This window comes from Mus pahari, chromosome 1, assembly GCF_900095145.1.
Source record: "Mus pahari chromosome 1, PAHARI_EIJ_v1.1, whole genome shotgun sequence".
NCBI classification, from domain to species: Eukaryota; Metazoa; Chordata; class Mammalia; order Rodentia; family Muridae; genus Mus; species Mus pahari.
This window is the reverse complement of record NC_034590.1, coordinates 92700944-92715233: the sequence shown is the minus strand read 5'-3', so window position 1 is coordinate 92715233 and position 14290 is coordinate 92700944. Positions and strand designations below refer to the sequence as shown.

Below are 14290 nucleotides of genomic sequence, written 5' to 3'. Positions count from 1 at the left end.
CACTTTGTAGACCAGGCTGGCCTCGAACTCAGAAATCTGCCTGCCTCTGCCTCCCAAGTGCTGGGATTAAAGGCGTGCGCCACCACGCCCGGCTTATTTAGAGCTTTTTTTATATTCAAACCCTGGACCAAAATCTCCAACAATGATGTCCCCCATCCCTACCTTCCATCCCCAATGGACCTTTGTCAGAAACTGAAAACATTCTGATCATTACAAATACTGAGTAGGGGGTACTTCTGGTAATAGTGGACATCCTGCACTATAAAAGACAGTCCTCAAATAATTAATTAGCTGGTCCAAAATGTGTCCATGGTGAGAAACTCCAAGACAAACATACTGCATGCAGTTGTAGGTTCTATTTCTATTTCCTAAAAGAGATTTTGCAGTTTTTCAAAGTGTAGCACCTTACCTTCGGTAGAGTTTAAACACAGCATGAAACTGATGGCTCCTGAAATTACTAATGGCTGGACTTTAAACTCAGCATATACCTCAAGCCTCTTATATGTAAAGCACAAGAACTAAGAACACCTAGTTCACCCAGACACTCAAGAATAAGGAGGTATACAAAGTCTTTAGATGGGTATACCAGGCAGATGATACTGGTTCCCAGAAAAATACTCAGTTTACTAGGGTGAATACTACCAACCATGACTTCCTGAGCAAGGTAGTAATGGATAAAGAGTGATACTTTCTAACTCGGGAAAAATGAAGCAGTGCCCATCTAATCTAATCTAATCACCTTTCTCCCTACTCAAAGCACCTTAACCTTAAACAAAAAGAACTGGTCCCACCTCATTGGATGTTCAGCGTTAACATGTTTATATATTTCTTTTTCATCTAATGATCTTATGAATCTCCTCAAGCACAAGAATGGAATGACATCTCCTTTCGACCCTTACATCAACTACCTTGAATCACCGTTATCTAAGTATATATTAGAGCTCCCCCACCTAGTTGTACATGCCATCTGTGGACACTGACAGCATTTGATCTCTTTCTATGTAACCTAAGGGGGTCTAACAGACCTTAGTAACTAAGCCTCTTGTTTCATAGATTAGACAGAGGCTAAGTGACCTGCCAAGAGTCAAGGTCATTTTAAGTGGCAGAGCTGGAATTCAAAGGAGGTCAAGAAAAGAGATTCCAAGTTCAATCATAATGAAGTGGAAAATCATGCTTTTGCTACAATGTTTACCTAAATTCTAGGTACCCTCACAGAAACAAGACCTGTGCAGCTGCCTGACAAAAAAACTGAAAGGAGAAAAAGATCCAAAACCTATACTATTACTAAAAATTACATCTCAATAATTCTATCTATTTTTTTCAGTTCTGTATCTTATACTTTCTTTCTTGCTTTTCACAACATAACATGTTTAAACATCCAGCTGACATCTAGCCACTGGTATCAGCTCTTAAGATCCCTTTAAATGATTCCATAATTATTTAGAGTTCCAGAAAAACCCCTTAATGGGTAAGCCAATACTGTTTCTTTACCAAGAGAACAGATTTTTTAACAGTCACCCCAACAGATTAACACTTATAAAATCAAAGGGCCAGAAATTTGGAACAACTAATTCTACATGGTGAAAAATACTTGTGCAATTACAAGTGTGCTAATAACCCCAACATAAGCCTAGAACTTCCAGTAAACAAACGTAAGCCATATTAAGACCTAAAACAAATGAAGTTGTTTATACTGCATTAATCTGAAAGTTTCTGAGTGTCCAAATATGATGCAAACACAAATAGGTAAAGGAAAAGTCTGTATTAAACGTGGATCTGAAAACGGGTCAAGTATAGTACAATTCTCTGATATTTTAGAAATTACAGCTCAGTAGAACTAAACGTTTTCCAGATATGCATTACTTGGGGGTAGGAGACAAAAATCAAACAAATCAAACAAAAAAACCTAACCAACCAAACAAAAAAACCAACCAAACAAAAAATGTCACTTCTCTTTTGAGGTAGTATTTGATGCTTACCAGTTACCAGTGCAAAAGCACTGAGGCCCAGCAGAAGTGATAATCACTTACTGGGAACAATTTTTAATTACTTTCCCAACTGATAAAAAGAGCACACACTGAGCACAGACTAAAATGTAGTTTCAAAGGAAAACAAAACGCAGTTTATACTTCATGAAGTTCAAGGACAAAACTGTTTCCAATGCAACAGAATCCGCCTGACTACAATGTGCAGAGACAGAGAGGAAAAAATGCGAACACATAGTATCTTTTTATAAAGGCAACAATTTAGCTACAAAGTAATAACGGGGAAGCCAAAACAGTTTGACAGCCCGCCATAAGGGCCGCCTCAATCATGAGTCACACAATGCCTGCAACCATTTACAATAGTAATTAATGCACAAGTCCCCTAATTAAATTCTAAAAGGGTGAGAATGCTTTAACTAAGTTTACAAGAACTGCCTTTTGCTTTTCTTTTTAAGAACGAACACACTCGTAATTACGCGTCTCCCTGCAATGCCCCCCCCCGCAATATTCCCTGAGGCCGTTTCCCCCGAATGTCTGAGTGCGAAAGCAAATGACACGGGGTTGGGGGGTGGGGGGGTCCGTAAACCCAGGAAGAGCGAAGCAGAGTGGAAACACACGATTATAAAGGGGCGGGAGACCGAAGGCTCGCCCATCTTACCTGCTAAGATTTCTCTCTACGTCTTTGGTAGCTTTAGCTTCCAATTCTCTGAAATAGCAAAAACAAAAACAAAAACAAAAAAAAAAAAAAAAAAAAAAACGGGGGGGGGGGATGCGCGTGAAAACGGAGCTGCTGCGGCAGAGCGCCCGCGCGGTGGGGGAGGGGCGGGGCTGCGGGCTGCAGCGCTGCGGGCCGCCGAGCCCAGGGCGACCGAGCCCAGAGCCGTCGCCCGCGCGGGCCCAAGCTTCCCGGACCGCCCGGGACACCCGCCCACGGCCGCGTCCCCCCGGGGACCGCCCCGCGCCGCCGCCCATCAGCCTGAGGGGGTCCTGCGGCAGCGCCGGAGGCTGGCTCCCGGCCCTCCCGAGCGAGCCTCCCCTCCAGTCCGCTCACCTCATGTGTGTAAAGTGCACTAGCGCGTGGGGCGCGGGGAACGAGGCTCGCGAGCCTCAAGCCCTCCGCAGCGCCGCGGGGACAGGCCCGAGCCGCTGCACCAGCGCCATTTTCTACACCGTCCCGCTGCCGCTGCCGCCGCCGCCGCCGCCGCCGCCGCCACCGCCGCTGCCGCCGCAGGCCCCAGACCGGAAGTGAATGCCCCACTCGCAACCCCTTCCGGGGGCGCCGTGGCCCGGGAGCCCCAAGATGGAGGCCCTAGCAACTAGGCCTGCCGGACGAGGCAGCCACTCGGCACCTGTCTGACGCGGCCAGGACCTCGCCGGAGCTGTCGGGGAATTCCGAGGTTCCCCACGGGCGGCTCTGGGGCCTGGCAAGAGCGGAGCGCGGCCTTTTTCGCCGAGGCTGGCTCGGGCTTGCCTCGGACCATCCCCTCCTCCTTCTTTACTGCGACACAAGTTTCCTTCCCCTCGGCCCGGCCCCTCCCTTCCAGAAACACGCCTTTAAAAAAAAAAAAAAAAATCCAGCAAACCGCAGATTCCACCCCCGCCGCTGCCAGACTAGCCCGCGCCGTTTTTTAAATTCACCCACATCTAATTACTTTTGACCTTCAGCCAGATTTATTTAACCTCTCGATTTGTGCCTCTTCTCAGGTGAAGAACGCATACCAGAGATTTCAATACGATTTTTGTGCCTCAAAAATTTTACACACCCTTGACTCAGCAATTCCACTTGCACGAATTTCTCTGCTCAAGAAATAACCATTTGGGTATCACTTTTAAGGACTTCACAATCAAGATATTAACTCAAATGCACAGAAAAGGTTGAAAAACTAACTGTAGCCAGCTACGACGTCTAATGCTATGAGGTGGCGTTAAACACAGCTATTTGCAGTACCTGGGGTCTTGGTTACAATAAAAGGATGAAAACGCAGATGCCATACTAGTTCTCAGAAAGACATGTGAACACCCAAAGATGCTTACATGTGGACACTGTAAGATACATGTCTGTAGACAAAGTATGTAAATCTACATGTAGATAAAATAAAATACAGCAATATAATATATGAAGGTACAGTTATTACAATTATTTTCTTAAATTACAATGTAGATACATACCTGATTGTAAATACAATAAGATATATACCTAAAGAGGGATTCTGCAATGTAATGCATTAAGATATTATAATGCACATAGGTATATACATATTCAGTGCATATAATGCTAGTAATCTGCAAATTTCTTCTCAAAATCTACTCCCTTTTACTTTCTCAGAAAACTCGCTCTACAGACTACTTCCTTTTGCTCTTTTCTATTCTAAGTCCTTTAACTGGTTTAAACCTGCTCCAGTCTCTCCCATGAAACATGCTCTGTGATTGTCTGGTTCAGGTCTGGGAGAAATGTGTGCTGTAGTAAGTTAGCTAGTGAGTGCATGAATGCCCAGAAAGGAACTAGCCAACACGTTAACGTCTGTTTTGCATTTTTCTTCTTTTAGTGTTCTTAATTTTATGAACAACCTATAAACATTTTTTTGGAAAAAAAATACAAATTGCAAAATGAAAAATACCAAATAAATGCTAGTAATTTTTACATTTTAATTTTTTGAGATGGGCGTCTTACTCTATATCCTTGGCTAGCCTAGAACTCTCTATGTAGGCCAGACTGGACTCAAACTCAGAAATCTGCCTGTCTCTCTCTCCTGAGTTCTAGTGCTCTACCACACACACACACACACAGAGCTTCAAATTTAAGAAGGACCAATTCTGGCTAGGTTCTTTGTTTCTGATACAAGCTGGAGTCTTCTGGGAAAAGGAACGCCAATCGAGAAAATGCCCCCCTCGACTTGCTGTAGGCAACTTTATAGGCATTTTCTTGATTAATAGCTGATATGGAAGGGCCCGGCTCATTAGGGGTAGTCCCTCCCCTGGGCAGGCCATCCCAGATTGGATGAGAAAGCATGCAACAAGCCATGGGGAGCAAGCCAGGAAGCAACACACTCCTCTATGTCTCTGCTTTAGTTTCTGCCTCTAGGTTCTTGCCTTGAGTTCCTGCTCTGATTTCCCTATATGATCAACTATGAACTGTAAGCGGATAAACCCTCTCCTCCCCAAGTGGCTTGTCAATATGGTGTTCATCACAGTGAGAGAAGGCAAACTAAGACAGGATCTTTCCTATAATGTTTTGCCTTTGTTTCTGCCCAGTTCCTGTGATTACCTCAACACCCATCTTCTCTACGCTATCTTCCTTACCTTACCAAGAAGGTTAAGTGATTATACTAATTCACAAATTATAATCTTGGAAGGTAAGGATTACTTTTTCCTCTATCAAGACCACAGTTAGGGCTGTAAAAAAAAAAAAAAAGAGAGAGAGATCAGCAGTTATGAGAGCACTGGCTGCTCCCAGAGAATCCAAGTTCAGTTCCCAACACCCACATGGTGGTTTACAACTGTCTCTAACTCAAGTTCCAGGCTATCCAAAGTTCCAGGCTATCCAATGTCTTCTGGCCTCCTCAGGCACCTGGCGTGTATATGATACATATACATATACACTGGCAAAATGATACACATACATATACACTAGCAAAACACTCATACACATAAATAATTTTTTGCAATGCCGAGTATAGCAAAAATGAATGCTAAGTAGCACTATACCACTGACCTATATCCCCATTCTTTATTTTTAAACTTTAGAAAGTCTACACATTAATAAACAGAAAGAACTTGGACACACGAACACGTAGATAACGTTACTGGAAAGAGTATATTTACTTCATTTAGTTAGAATTTCTCCAGTGCTTAGTGCATGCTATCCCAAACTGTCCTAAGTACCTTATACAAATATTAGTGAGACACTAATTGTTGTCTTTGTACCTCCCACTGAGGTAGGAGTATTACACACCCCCTGTGTCAACAGGTGTGATTAATTTTCCCAAAGTCATGCAAGTAATAAGTGACTAAGATTATATGTGTGTGTGTGTGTGTGTATTTGTGCATCTATACAATCCATTGCCATCCCAAAATGGTGATCACTGATAATTGAATCCACTATATGTAATCAATCTATCAAATATCATTTCAAATATATATGTACACACACACACACACACACACACACACTGTAAAGGAGAAAGTAACAATGTCGTTCACTGTATAAATGCTCAGAAGACTACATTACATGTAGGGGTCTATGTCCCACACAGAGACTGGCATACCAGGGTCTAGTCAGTTACACATCAAAACTAATAACATTGTACACACCATTGCTCTAGAGTAGAGAACAAGGAAAGAATGACTAGAAGCCTGTGGACATCCAGCACAGTGTTGTCCTAAATGCTTTCTGCGTGCAGCTGATTGAAGCTACAGACACGAATCCTGCTGTGTGCTTCATTAATGGACATCTCTGTGCTATCACAAAAGAGCCAAGGAGTACACCCCAAAGAAGTCTGCTACTACACTGATGAAATCATCAAGAGGGGAGGGGGAAGCAGAGAAAGCCCATTACAACAGAACCAAATGACCAGTGACTAGTAACAGGACCAGTCCCTAAACTGATCCAACTAGAGACTTAAGATTAGCTTCAATGCTGGACGTTTTATTTTGGAAGTATCTCCTTAGGTTTTTCTTCCTTTCTTTTCTCACTAACACTGCCCAACACATCTTGAAAAACCAGGGTCCTGTCCCCAGCTCCTCGTTTCCCTCTTTTTCCTTATGGTGCTATACTTTACACAAAGCATGATGCACTCATCTATCGTGAAAACCCTCATGCATCATGACACATATATTCATGTAGCCACAACCACAATCAATAGAAAAAAGTTCTATCACTCAAGAAAATTCCCTTGTGCCTCTTCTCAGTCCCTTTCTACAGTTCTCTCCCATATGCTCACTGGGCACCAAAAATCTAGACTTTAATGGTTTTATATCACCATTAAACCAGTATACTCATCATAGGTCATATAGATGAAAAATTATCGATAAAATACACAAATTTGGTAATGCAACAATATAATATGATATACCACAATTTGTTTGCCCATCTTCCCATTGATCAGTTATTGTTTCTAGTTGGGGAAGGGCCTATTATTATTATTTGGTGGACAATTATGGGGCAATTTCCTCTGAACTGAGGTATGACCTTCTGGAAACGGGAAGAAGCTCCTCACAAGTTTGGGGAAAGCTGAAGCCTAGGATTCACAATGTTCCTCTCCAAGGTTCCCAGCAACAGACAAGGGCTGGGGAGAAGAGACTCTCTAAGCAAAGGAGCTGCATATGGTCATTCTGCAAGTCCGGGAGGCGCTGCTTTCCTGAGTGGTCCAGGTTGGGGTGATGAGGCTACCTTTGAGTTACCCCTGCTCCCATAACTCTTCACTCATATTGCTATAAGTAGCCCAGGCAACTCCTTGATCATTAGTTGGCCTTCAGTGGCACTATCACTTTGTCTGTGGTAGACGCTCCATTTGGAATGAGTAGAAGTCTGCCTGCATCTCCCCAGGAAAACAACACAACAGTGGGCACATTTTTTCCTTTGTCTTGGAAAAATACCTAGTGCTATAGTTTGGGTTATAAATGTCCTCTAAAGGTCATGTGGTAAAGGCTCTAACCCCTGTGTGGTATTACTGGGAGGTGGTAGTTCTTTAGGTGGTAGGGCCTAGTGAAACCACCTCAAAGTCTTTGAGTGTGGGCCCTTGACAAAGACTGGAAACCCCTGCTCCTTTTCTCTTGGCCTTCTCAGCTACAGGGCATTTCTGCTCTGCCTTACCCTTCTACAGTAGTGTACTCTGAACCTCAAGCTCATAAGCAATGGGATCAACTGATCATGGGCCCAACCATCCAAAATGGTGGACTGGAAACAAACAAACAAACAAACAAACAAACCTTTTCCTCATTCTAAGTAGGCCATCTCTGGAGTTTGTTACGGTAAGAAGGAAGACAATAGCATCCCTCCAGAAGAGAACCTGCTGCATCCCAGAGCACATGCACATCTAACTATATGAGAAACAAGAGAGCGTTACTGAAATAACCTGTGCCCACTTGCATTCCCAAGTGAAGGGTCATATTCTCTCTCTCTCTCTCTCTCTCTCTCTCTCTCTCTCTCTCTCTCTCTCTCTCTCTCAGAGTGCATGCTCACTTTGCAGTGTGTTGGGACAATTTCTACAGCCTGGACACTCTTACTTTAAATAAAAACACCACCACCACCATCACCATCATCGCCTTACTGTCTATCTTAAAATAACACAGTGACTTTGAGGACTCTTGACTCCAAGTCTAGTGTTTTCCTCCTCCCTCCCTCCCAGCGTTACTTGTAATCCTGACCTTGCGCCACCTCCCTTGCTCACCTTGCCTCAGGCACTCAGCCTTCACTCTTTGAAAGATTCCTGTCTTCCTGATCAGAAAAATCTCAGCTTCTCTTTATCTCTTCAGGTTCCTTCCCTGGCTTTGATACTCCCAGTCACATACTCAGAAGCCATTCTGGACTTCCCATAGCATTCATCACATTTGTAATGAAACATCATTGCCATTTATTTAGTCTCTGAATCTCCTGAATCTTTGCAAATCTGGGAGGGCAAGGCACCTGTCTGCCCTACCACTTCCATCTCCAGAGGTAGCAGAACGGCTGGTAATGCTTGTCAATGAATGAATTATCTTCCTATCTCAGCTTATCTCTTCCATCTAAATATACTGCCAAGGTGGCTTTTTTAGCAAGTAAATCTAAAGGGCTCCCACTGCCACTAAATGATCTTGAATGGCTTGAAGGCTGGAAATTCCTGAGAAGTTGCATTCTGTAGAACATCATCTGAAACCCCTCACTTAACAGAAAAGGCCTATGAGAGTCTACCCTGCCCCATTTCTCAGAATTCCTATTTTATGATCCTGGGACATTGAACTGCAGCTAGTTCCTGGGTCTTGCAGTAGCTCTGTGACTTGAACGTACTGTTCCATGTGAATGGAAAACCTTCCCTCCCCATTGTGTCTACCTAATGAATTCTACTTCAAAGTGGAGTTCATATCCAGCCTCCTTTGCAAACTTTCCCTGAGATTCTCTGATTCTCGTCGGAATACAGATATGAGTCAAGTCCTAATAGTCATTCACCATCATTCCAGTTCCCTGTTGCTGAAGTGAGAGTAAAGGACTCCTGGAGCATTCATGGTTGGAGTCTCATATTTTTCAAGAGTTAATTTATCTTATCCAGCCACTGCTGACATATCCAGTCCCAGAGAGCAGAGTGTTCACTGCCCCTTGCATTTGCTGTATCGCCAGTACCTAGCTTAGTGCTTGGGAGGCCCAAACACTGATCTGAAGGTATCTGTAGAATAAAGAACAAATGTCACACACGCCCTACTCTAGTATTTCCTTAATATTTGCTAAGGAGCATCATATTTCCACCAAGCAGCTGTCTGTCACCATCAGGACCACTGGTGGGAACAGGAATTCTCTAGACTCCTCTGGCCTCACCATCAGGACCACTGGTAGGAACACGATTTCTCTAGACTCCCCTGGCCTCACCATCAGGACCACTGGTGGGAACAGGATTTCTCTAGACTCCCCTGGCTTCACCATCAGGACCACTGGTGGGAACAGGATTTCTTTAGACTCCCCTGGCCTCTTCAACCACTGGTTTGCTTTCTGTTACAAATGCCAACAGCATTCTTCCAGTAATGCCCCAACTTGCCACCAGACCTACCAGGCATCATGGCTTTAGTGAGGATCAGATGGGTACCCCCTCTTTTGACTAGGTCCCTCAGATAGTTACAGCCAAAGGAATCAGTCACTGCTCCAGTAATGCCCCTTGTCATCCAGGCTACCCTCCTCTGCTCCCAGAAAAGCCCGAGTTAAGTATTTTATAGGAATGATGCTTATGCCTCCTAACCAAGTTGAAGGTAATTTAAACATTAAAATGCATTGTGCTTGTAAGGTATTATAACAACATAATGGGAAAGTATACATCTATACAAAGAGAAATATATTCATAAAATCTATTCATTCATTTAAAGTATGATGATTACAACTAAGATGGATTAACTAGAATATTTCCCTTCTCTACCAAAGCAAGTTAAAAAAAAAAAAAACAGACAAAATGACAAGATAACAGTTTTAAAAACAGTAGATATCAAGCGATGGGGGCAGTGACCTGTGGGAGATGGGAAACAAATGATGCAAATTCTACAATCACCTCAGAGTAGCACCAGAGGACCAGCTACTCTGTCAATCAGAATGGCCTCTGAGTCCAGAGTCCAGGTTAGAACAGTGCCTCTCAACCTTCCTAACATCTCGACCCTTTAACACAGTTACTCATGTTGTGGTGATACCCAACCATAAAATCATTTACATTGCTACTTCATAACGGGAATATTGCTACTGTTATGAATCATAATGTAAATCTCTGTGTTTCCCGATGGTCTTAGGGACCCTGTGAAAGGGTTGTTCAACCCACCTCAAAGTTATGATCTACAAGTTGAGAACTGCTGGGCTACAGTATCAGATAAGAGAGAGCTAGACAGACACCTCACAGAGCCTAGAAGGGTCACATTGAGAACCAAGTAACACATGCGTGACATGAAACTACTTAAGACTGAGGGTTAAAAACAACTCAACAAACAGAACAAAGAAAATGTGGGTTCACAGATAGAGTGGAATAGTCAGGAAAGAATATACTCATTGGCCCAGGGAAAATCATAATGTAGAACCAGCAAGATGGCTCAGCAGATAAATGTGCTTGTCACTAAGCCTGATGACGAGAGCTCATCTCCCAGTCCCAGGTGACTATCCTCTGACCTCCACAGAATGCTGAGACATATGTCCCCTCTCCCCAAACAAGTAAACAGATTCATAAAGTTAATGGGCTTGCCGGCAGGCTAAGTCTGATGCCCCGGGTTTGATCTCTGGGACCCTCAGAGTGGAAGGCAAGGGCTGTCAGCTGAAGGTTGTCTTTAGACTTCCATACATGTACTAGGGCACATGGCAGGGTAGGGATGGAGCACGCAGTCACACTCACAATACATAAGTAAATAAACACGTAAGTGTAACAAGACATTTAAAATATACAATGGAGAAGATGCCCAGTGCACTGAGGAAGAACTTCACATGCATGGTTTGGGGGAGACTCCAGGACAAATGTTTTTCTCCTTGCATAGGATGAAATATCTAAAGACAAAATGCCATTTTCCCCCCTAATTTGAGAAAAACCATAGCCATAGTCCCTGCTGCCCTGACGTCCCTGCAAACGGACGGCAACCTGGAATTGTTCTTTTTTATTTTACTTAATGCATTGCGATGAAAAATGCTCCAATGGCTTTCTGGTTCTGGGATATAGCAACAAGACAGCCCTTGGGGAAGCGGAGAGCAACTCTCGACAGACATTCAGTCACCTTAATGTTATCTTGCCAAGCTCCAGAACTATGAGAAATAAAATTTTGCCTTTTACAAAGTAAAATAATAATAATAATAATAATAAATCAACTAAACCCAATGAAGGTATAGAAAATGTGATTTCTACATACAAAAGGACAGTTTGCATCAGCAAAGAGGTGAGCTATTGACAGGCACAACATGAAGGAATTTCAGGGTTTTCATGCTGACAGAGAGGGGCCATAGCTAGGGGATGAGGAGGATGACAGAGACTGAATGATTCAATGTATAAAGTTCCAGAAAATATAAACTATTCCTTAGTGATAGAAAAGCTGTCAATGGATGCCTGAAGATAGGAAGAATGGGGGCAAAAGACGAGAGGGAAGGATGACAAAAGAGCAGGAAATGTTGGGAGATGACAGATATGTTTACTATCTTGATTGTAGTGATGGTTTCACAGCTGTAGACAGATGTCAAAACTCATCAAATTGTATGCTTTAAATATGTGAATCAATAAAGCTGTTTCAAAAGACTCTGATGAGAAATGGGGTGTTTTCGTAATTTTAAAATACCTCCCACAAATTGCTTATAAACTAAAAGAAGGGGAAAAGATACCATCTCATTGAACTGATCAAAGTTAGCATTCCTGGGACCTGCACACGTGAGTCTAGCATCCCTGGGGGGATGAATCTGATCACAAAGAACTCACACAAATTAAACTGTCCAAGGGTGAGCTGGGGGCTTTTAGGGTGCCAAGATTTTAAGTAGTAAGAAAAGTGAAGGAACTGTTGCTAGCTAAAGCAGACCAAAGCCAGGTGTGGTGAAGTGGGCCTGAAATCCTAACTACTTGTGAGACAGCTGTGAGGAGGACTGAACGTTCAAGGTCAGCATGAGCAACTTAGGGAAGTTTCTTTTCTTTTCTTTTCTTTTCTTTTCTTTTCTTTTCTTTTCTTTTCTTTTCTTTTTTTTTTTTTTAAAGGTTGGAGATGTAGCCCAATGATAGAGCATTTGCCTAATGTAAGGCCCTTGGTTTCTATCCCTGGTACCAGGCAGTAGGGGGGTGGAAAGGAGAAAGGAAACATGGCATTAAATAGCAGCGTTTGGTTGTAAACTGGGTCCTCTGCATGACTGCAATCATGGGACTAAGAGGATTCCATAGCTTCCATGTTAATTGCTTGAATTCAGTGGTTGTACTGGGACTAAACCTTCCCAGCACGCAGGAAATAAGGTGTGCCTTTCTCTCAAAGAGATGACGCTTACATTTGGATATATTTCTAAATGGCTGGCAGCTTATTTTTCACAGATTCAGGGAGAAAAGGGCCCTTTGGAGTACTTGAAACTTTTCTGCTAGTTTGTAATTATTCTAAATTTTCTTCTGCTTACACATTCATTGATGTATTTGAAACATTGGTGGCAGAGACTCAGAAATAGAACAGTTGGGTCAAACATAATGAACATTAGCAATTTTCTGAGGGAGGGGTTGTAACAGCTCAGACATAATGAGTGTTATCAGTTTGTCAGGGGGTGTTGTAGCAGCTCAGATCCTCACCTGTCACTAGAGACACACATCTTCTCTACCACTGTGGGGAGTGCTTTGTCAATCCATTCCTTTAATTAACTTGTCTGTCAGTCTTTCCTCCCCGCTTTCTTCCTTCCTTTGTGTGTGTGTGTGTGTGTGTGTGTGTGTGTGTGTGTGTGTGTGTGTTTATAAATAATCTAAATTTCTTTAGGAACAGTTCCTATCTATTCCTTATAATTAGGAAAGATCTTTGTATACTAAAGCAGTTGTCTTTTTGTCAATGGTATGGACTGTAAAGCACTTTTATCTTTTAAGGAACCTTTAAAAAGTTCAACTTTTTAAATAACTGTGCTAGAGATTGAACCCTGGCTGCTAGGCGTAGTTAGGCAAGAACTCTACCGCTGGGCTCCCTATGTGCAATGTTTTTAACCATTGTATTATCTGCCTTGTAACTTGATCTAAGGTACTTTAATACTCTGGCTATGTTAAGTTTATGCATTTTTGCTTCTTTTAGTGTGTGAGTTTGGGGATCCCGTTTCTAAAGATTTCCCCCAATTCCAGACCACAGGGGAGGCCGCCCTTCATGTTTTCTTCCTGTTCCCATCAAAGTCACTTGCGGTTCACCTGATTTTCTGTCAGTCCTGTGGTTTAGACCTTCAGTGTCCCCTCAAGGATTAGTCCCCGGGGTGGTACCACTGAGCTGTGGGAACTTTCTCTAAACACATAAACACATACGCACCTTATTTTTAATTTTATGTCTGTATGTGTTGGGTACAGGTGTGTGCATGTGAACCTAAGTGTTCACAGAGGGCAGAAGAGTTCATCGGATTCCCTTAGAGTTGGAGTTTCAGGTGGTTGTGAGCCAAGAATGTGGGTGCTTGGACTCTGTCTTCTGCAGGAGCAGGGTACACTCTTTACAGCTGAGTCATCTTTCCAGCCCTCGATGTTAGAAATTTTAAAAGTGGGACTTCCTGGGAGGTCTGCTGGTCCCTGGGGTGCAGAGTTTTACCATCTGAACAGCATACCCACGTACACATGAACATTCACATGTACTCATACATGCATACACACAAAAAAAATGTTAAGAGAAAGAAAGGACGAGGATCCCACAATCTCTTTTGAAGACATACCAAGGAATCACAGTGGGATGCTTTGTAAAGATTAATAGGTTGATCTAAAATTGATGGAGAAATTCAGTGGAGCCAGAATTGACAGAACAATCTTGCTAGAAAATGAAGTTAGTGCTCAGGGTATATAGCTCCGTGGTAGAGAACTTGATTAGTGTGGCAGGGCCCAGAGTCCTATCTCAAGAGCTCGCTCTCTCTCTCCCCTCTCTCTCCTCTCTCTCTCTCTCTCTCTCTCTCTCTCTCTCTCTCTCTCTCTCTC

At 43.0% G+C, this 14290-nt stretch overlaps 1 protein-coding gene across 5 annotated transcripts in view; it reads right to left on the bottom strand.

Moving 5' to 3' along the window:
- Nucleotides 1-14290, bottom strand: part of Tnrc6a (trinucleotide repeat containing adaptor 6A) — a 132479-nt gene that overhangs the window by 68348 nt on the left and 49841 nt on the right. For 3 of the 5 annotated variants that reach the window (XM_021212585.2, XM_029540262.1, XM_029540257.1), the window contains exons 1-2: nt 3037-3477; nt 2644-2691 (exon numbers count right to left, since the gene is read on the bottom strand). The exons of 1 other annotated variant lie outside the window; for it this stretch is intronic. In XM_021212585.2, coding sequence (XP_021068244.1) covers nt 2644-2691; nt 3037-3041 — 53 coding nt within the window. In that variant the 5' untranslated portion in view covers nt 3042-3477. Of the gene's footprint in view, nt 1-2643; nt 2692-3036; nt 3500-14290 lie in introns of those variants that run through there. One more of the 5 variants, XM_021212594.1, reaches the window with a different exon arrangement.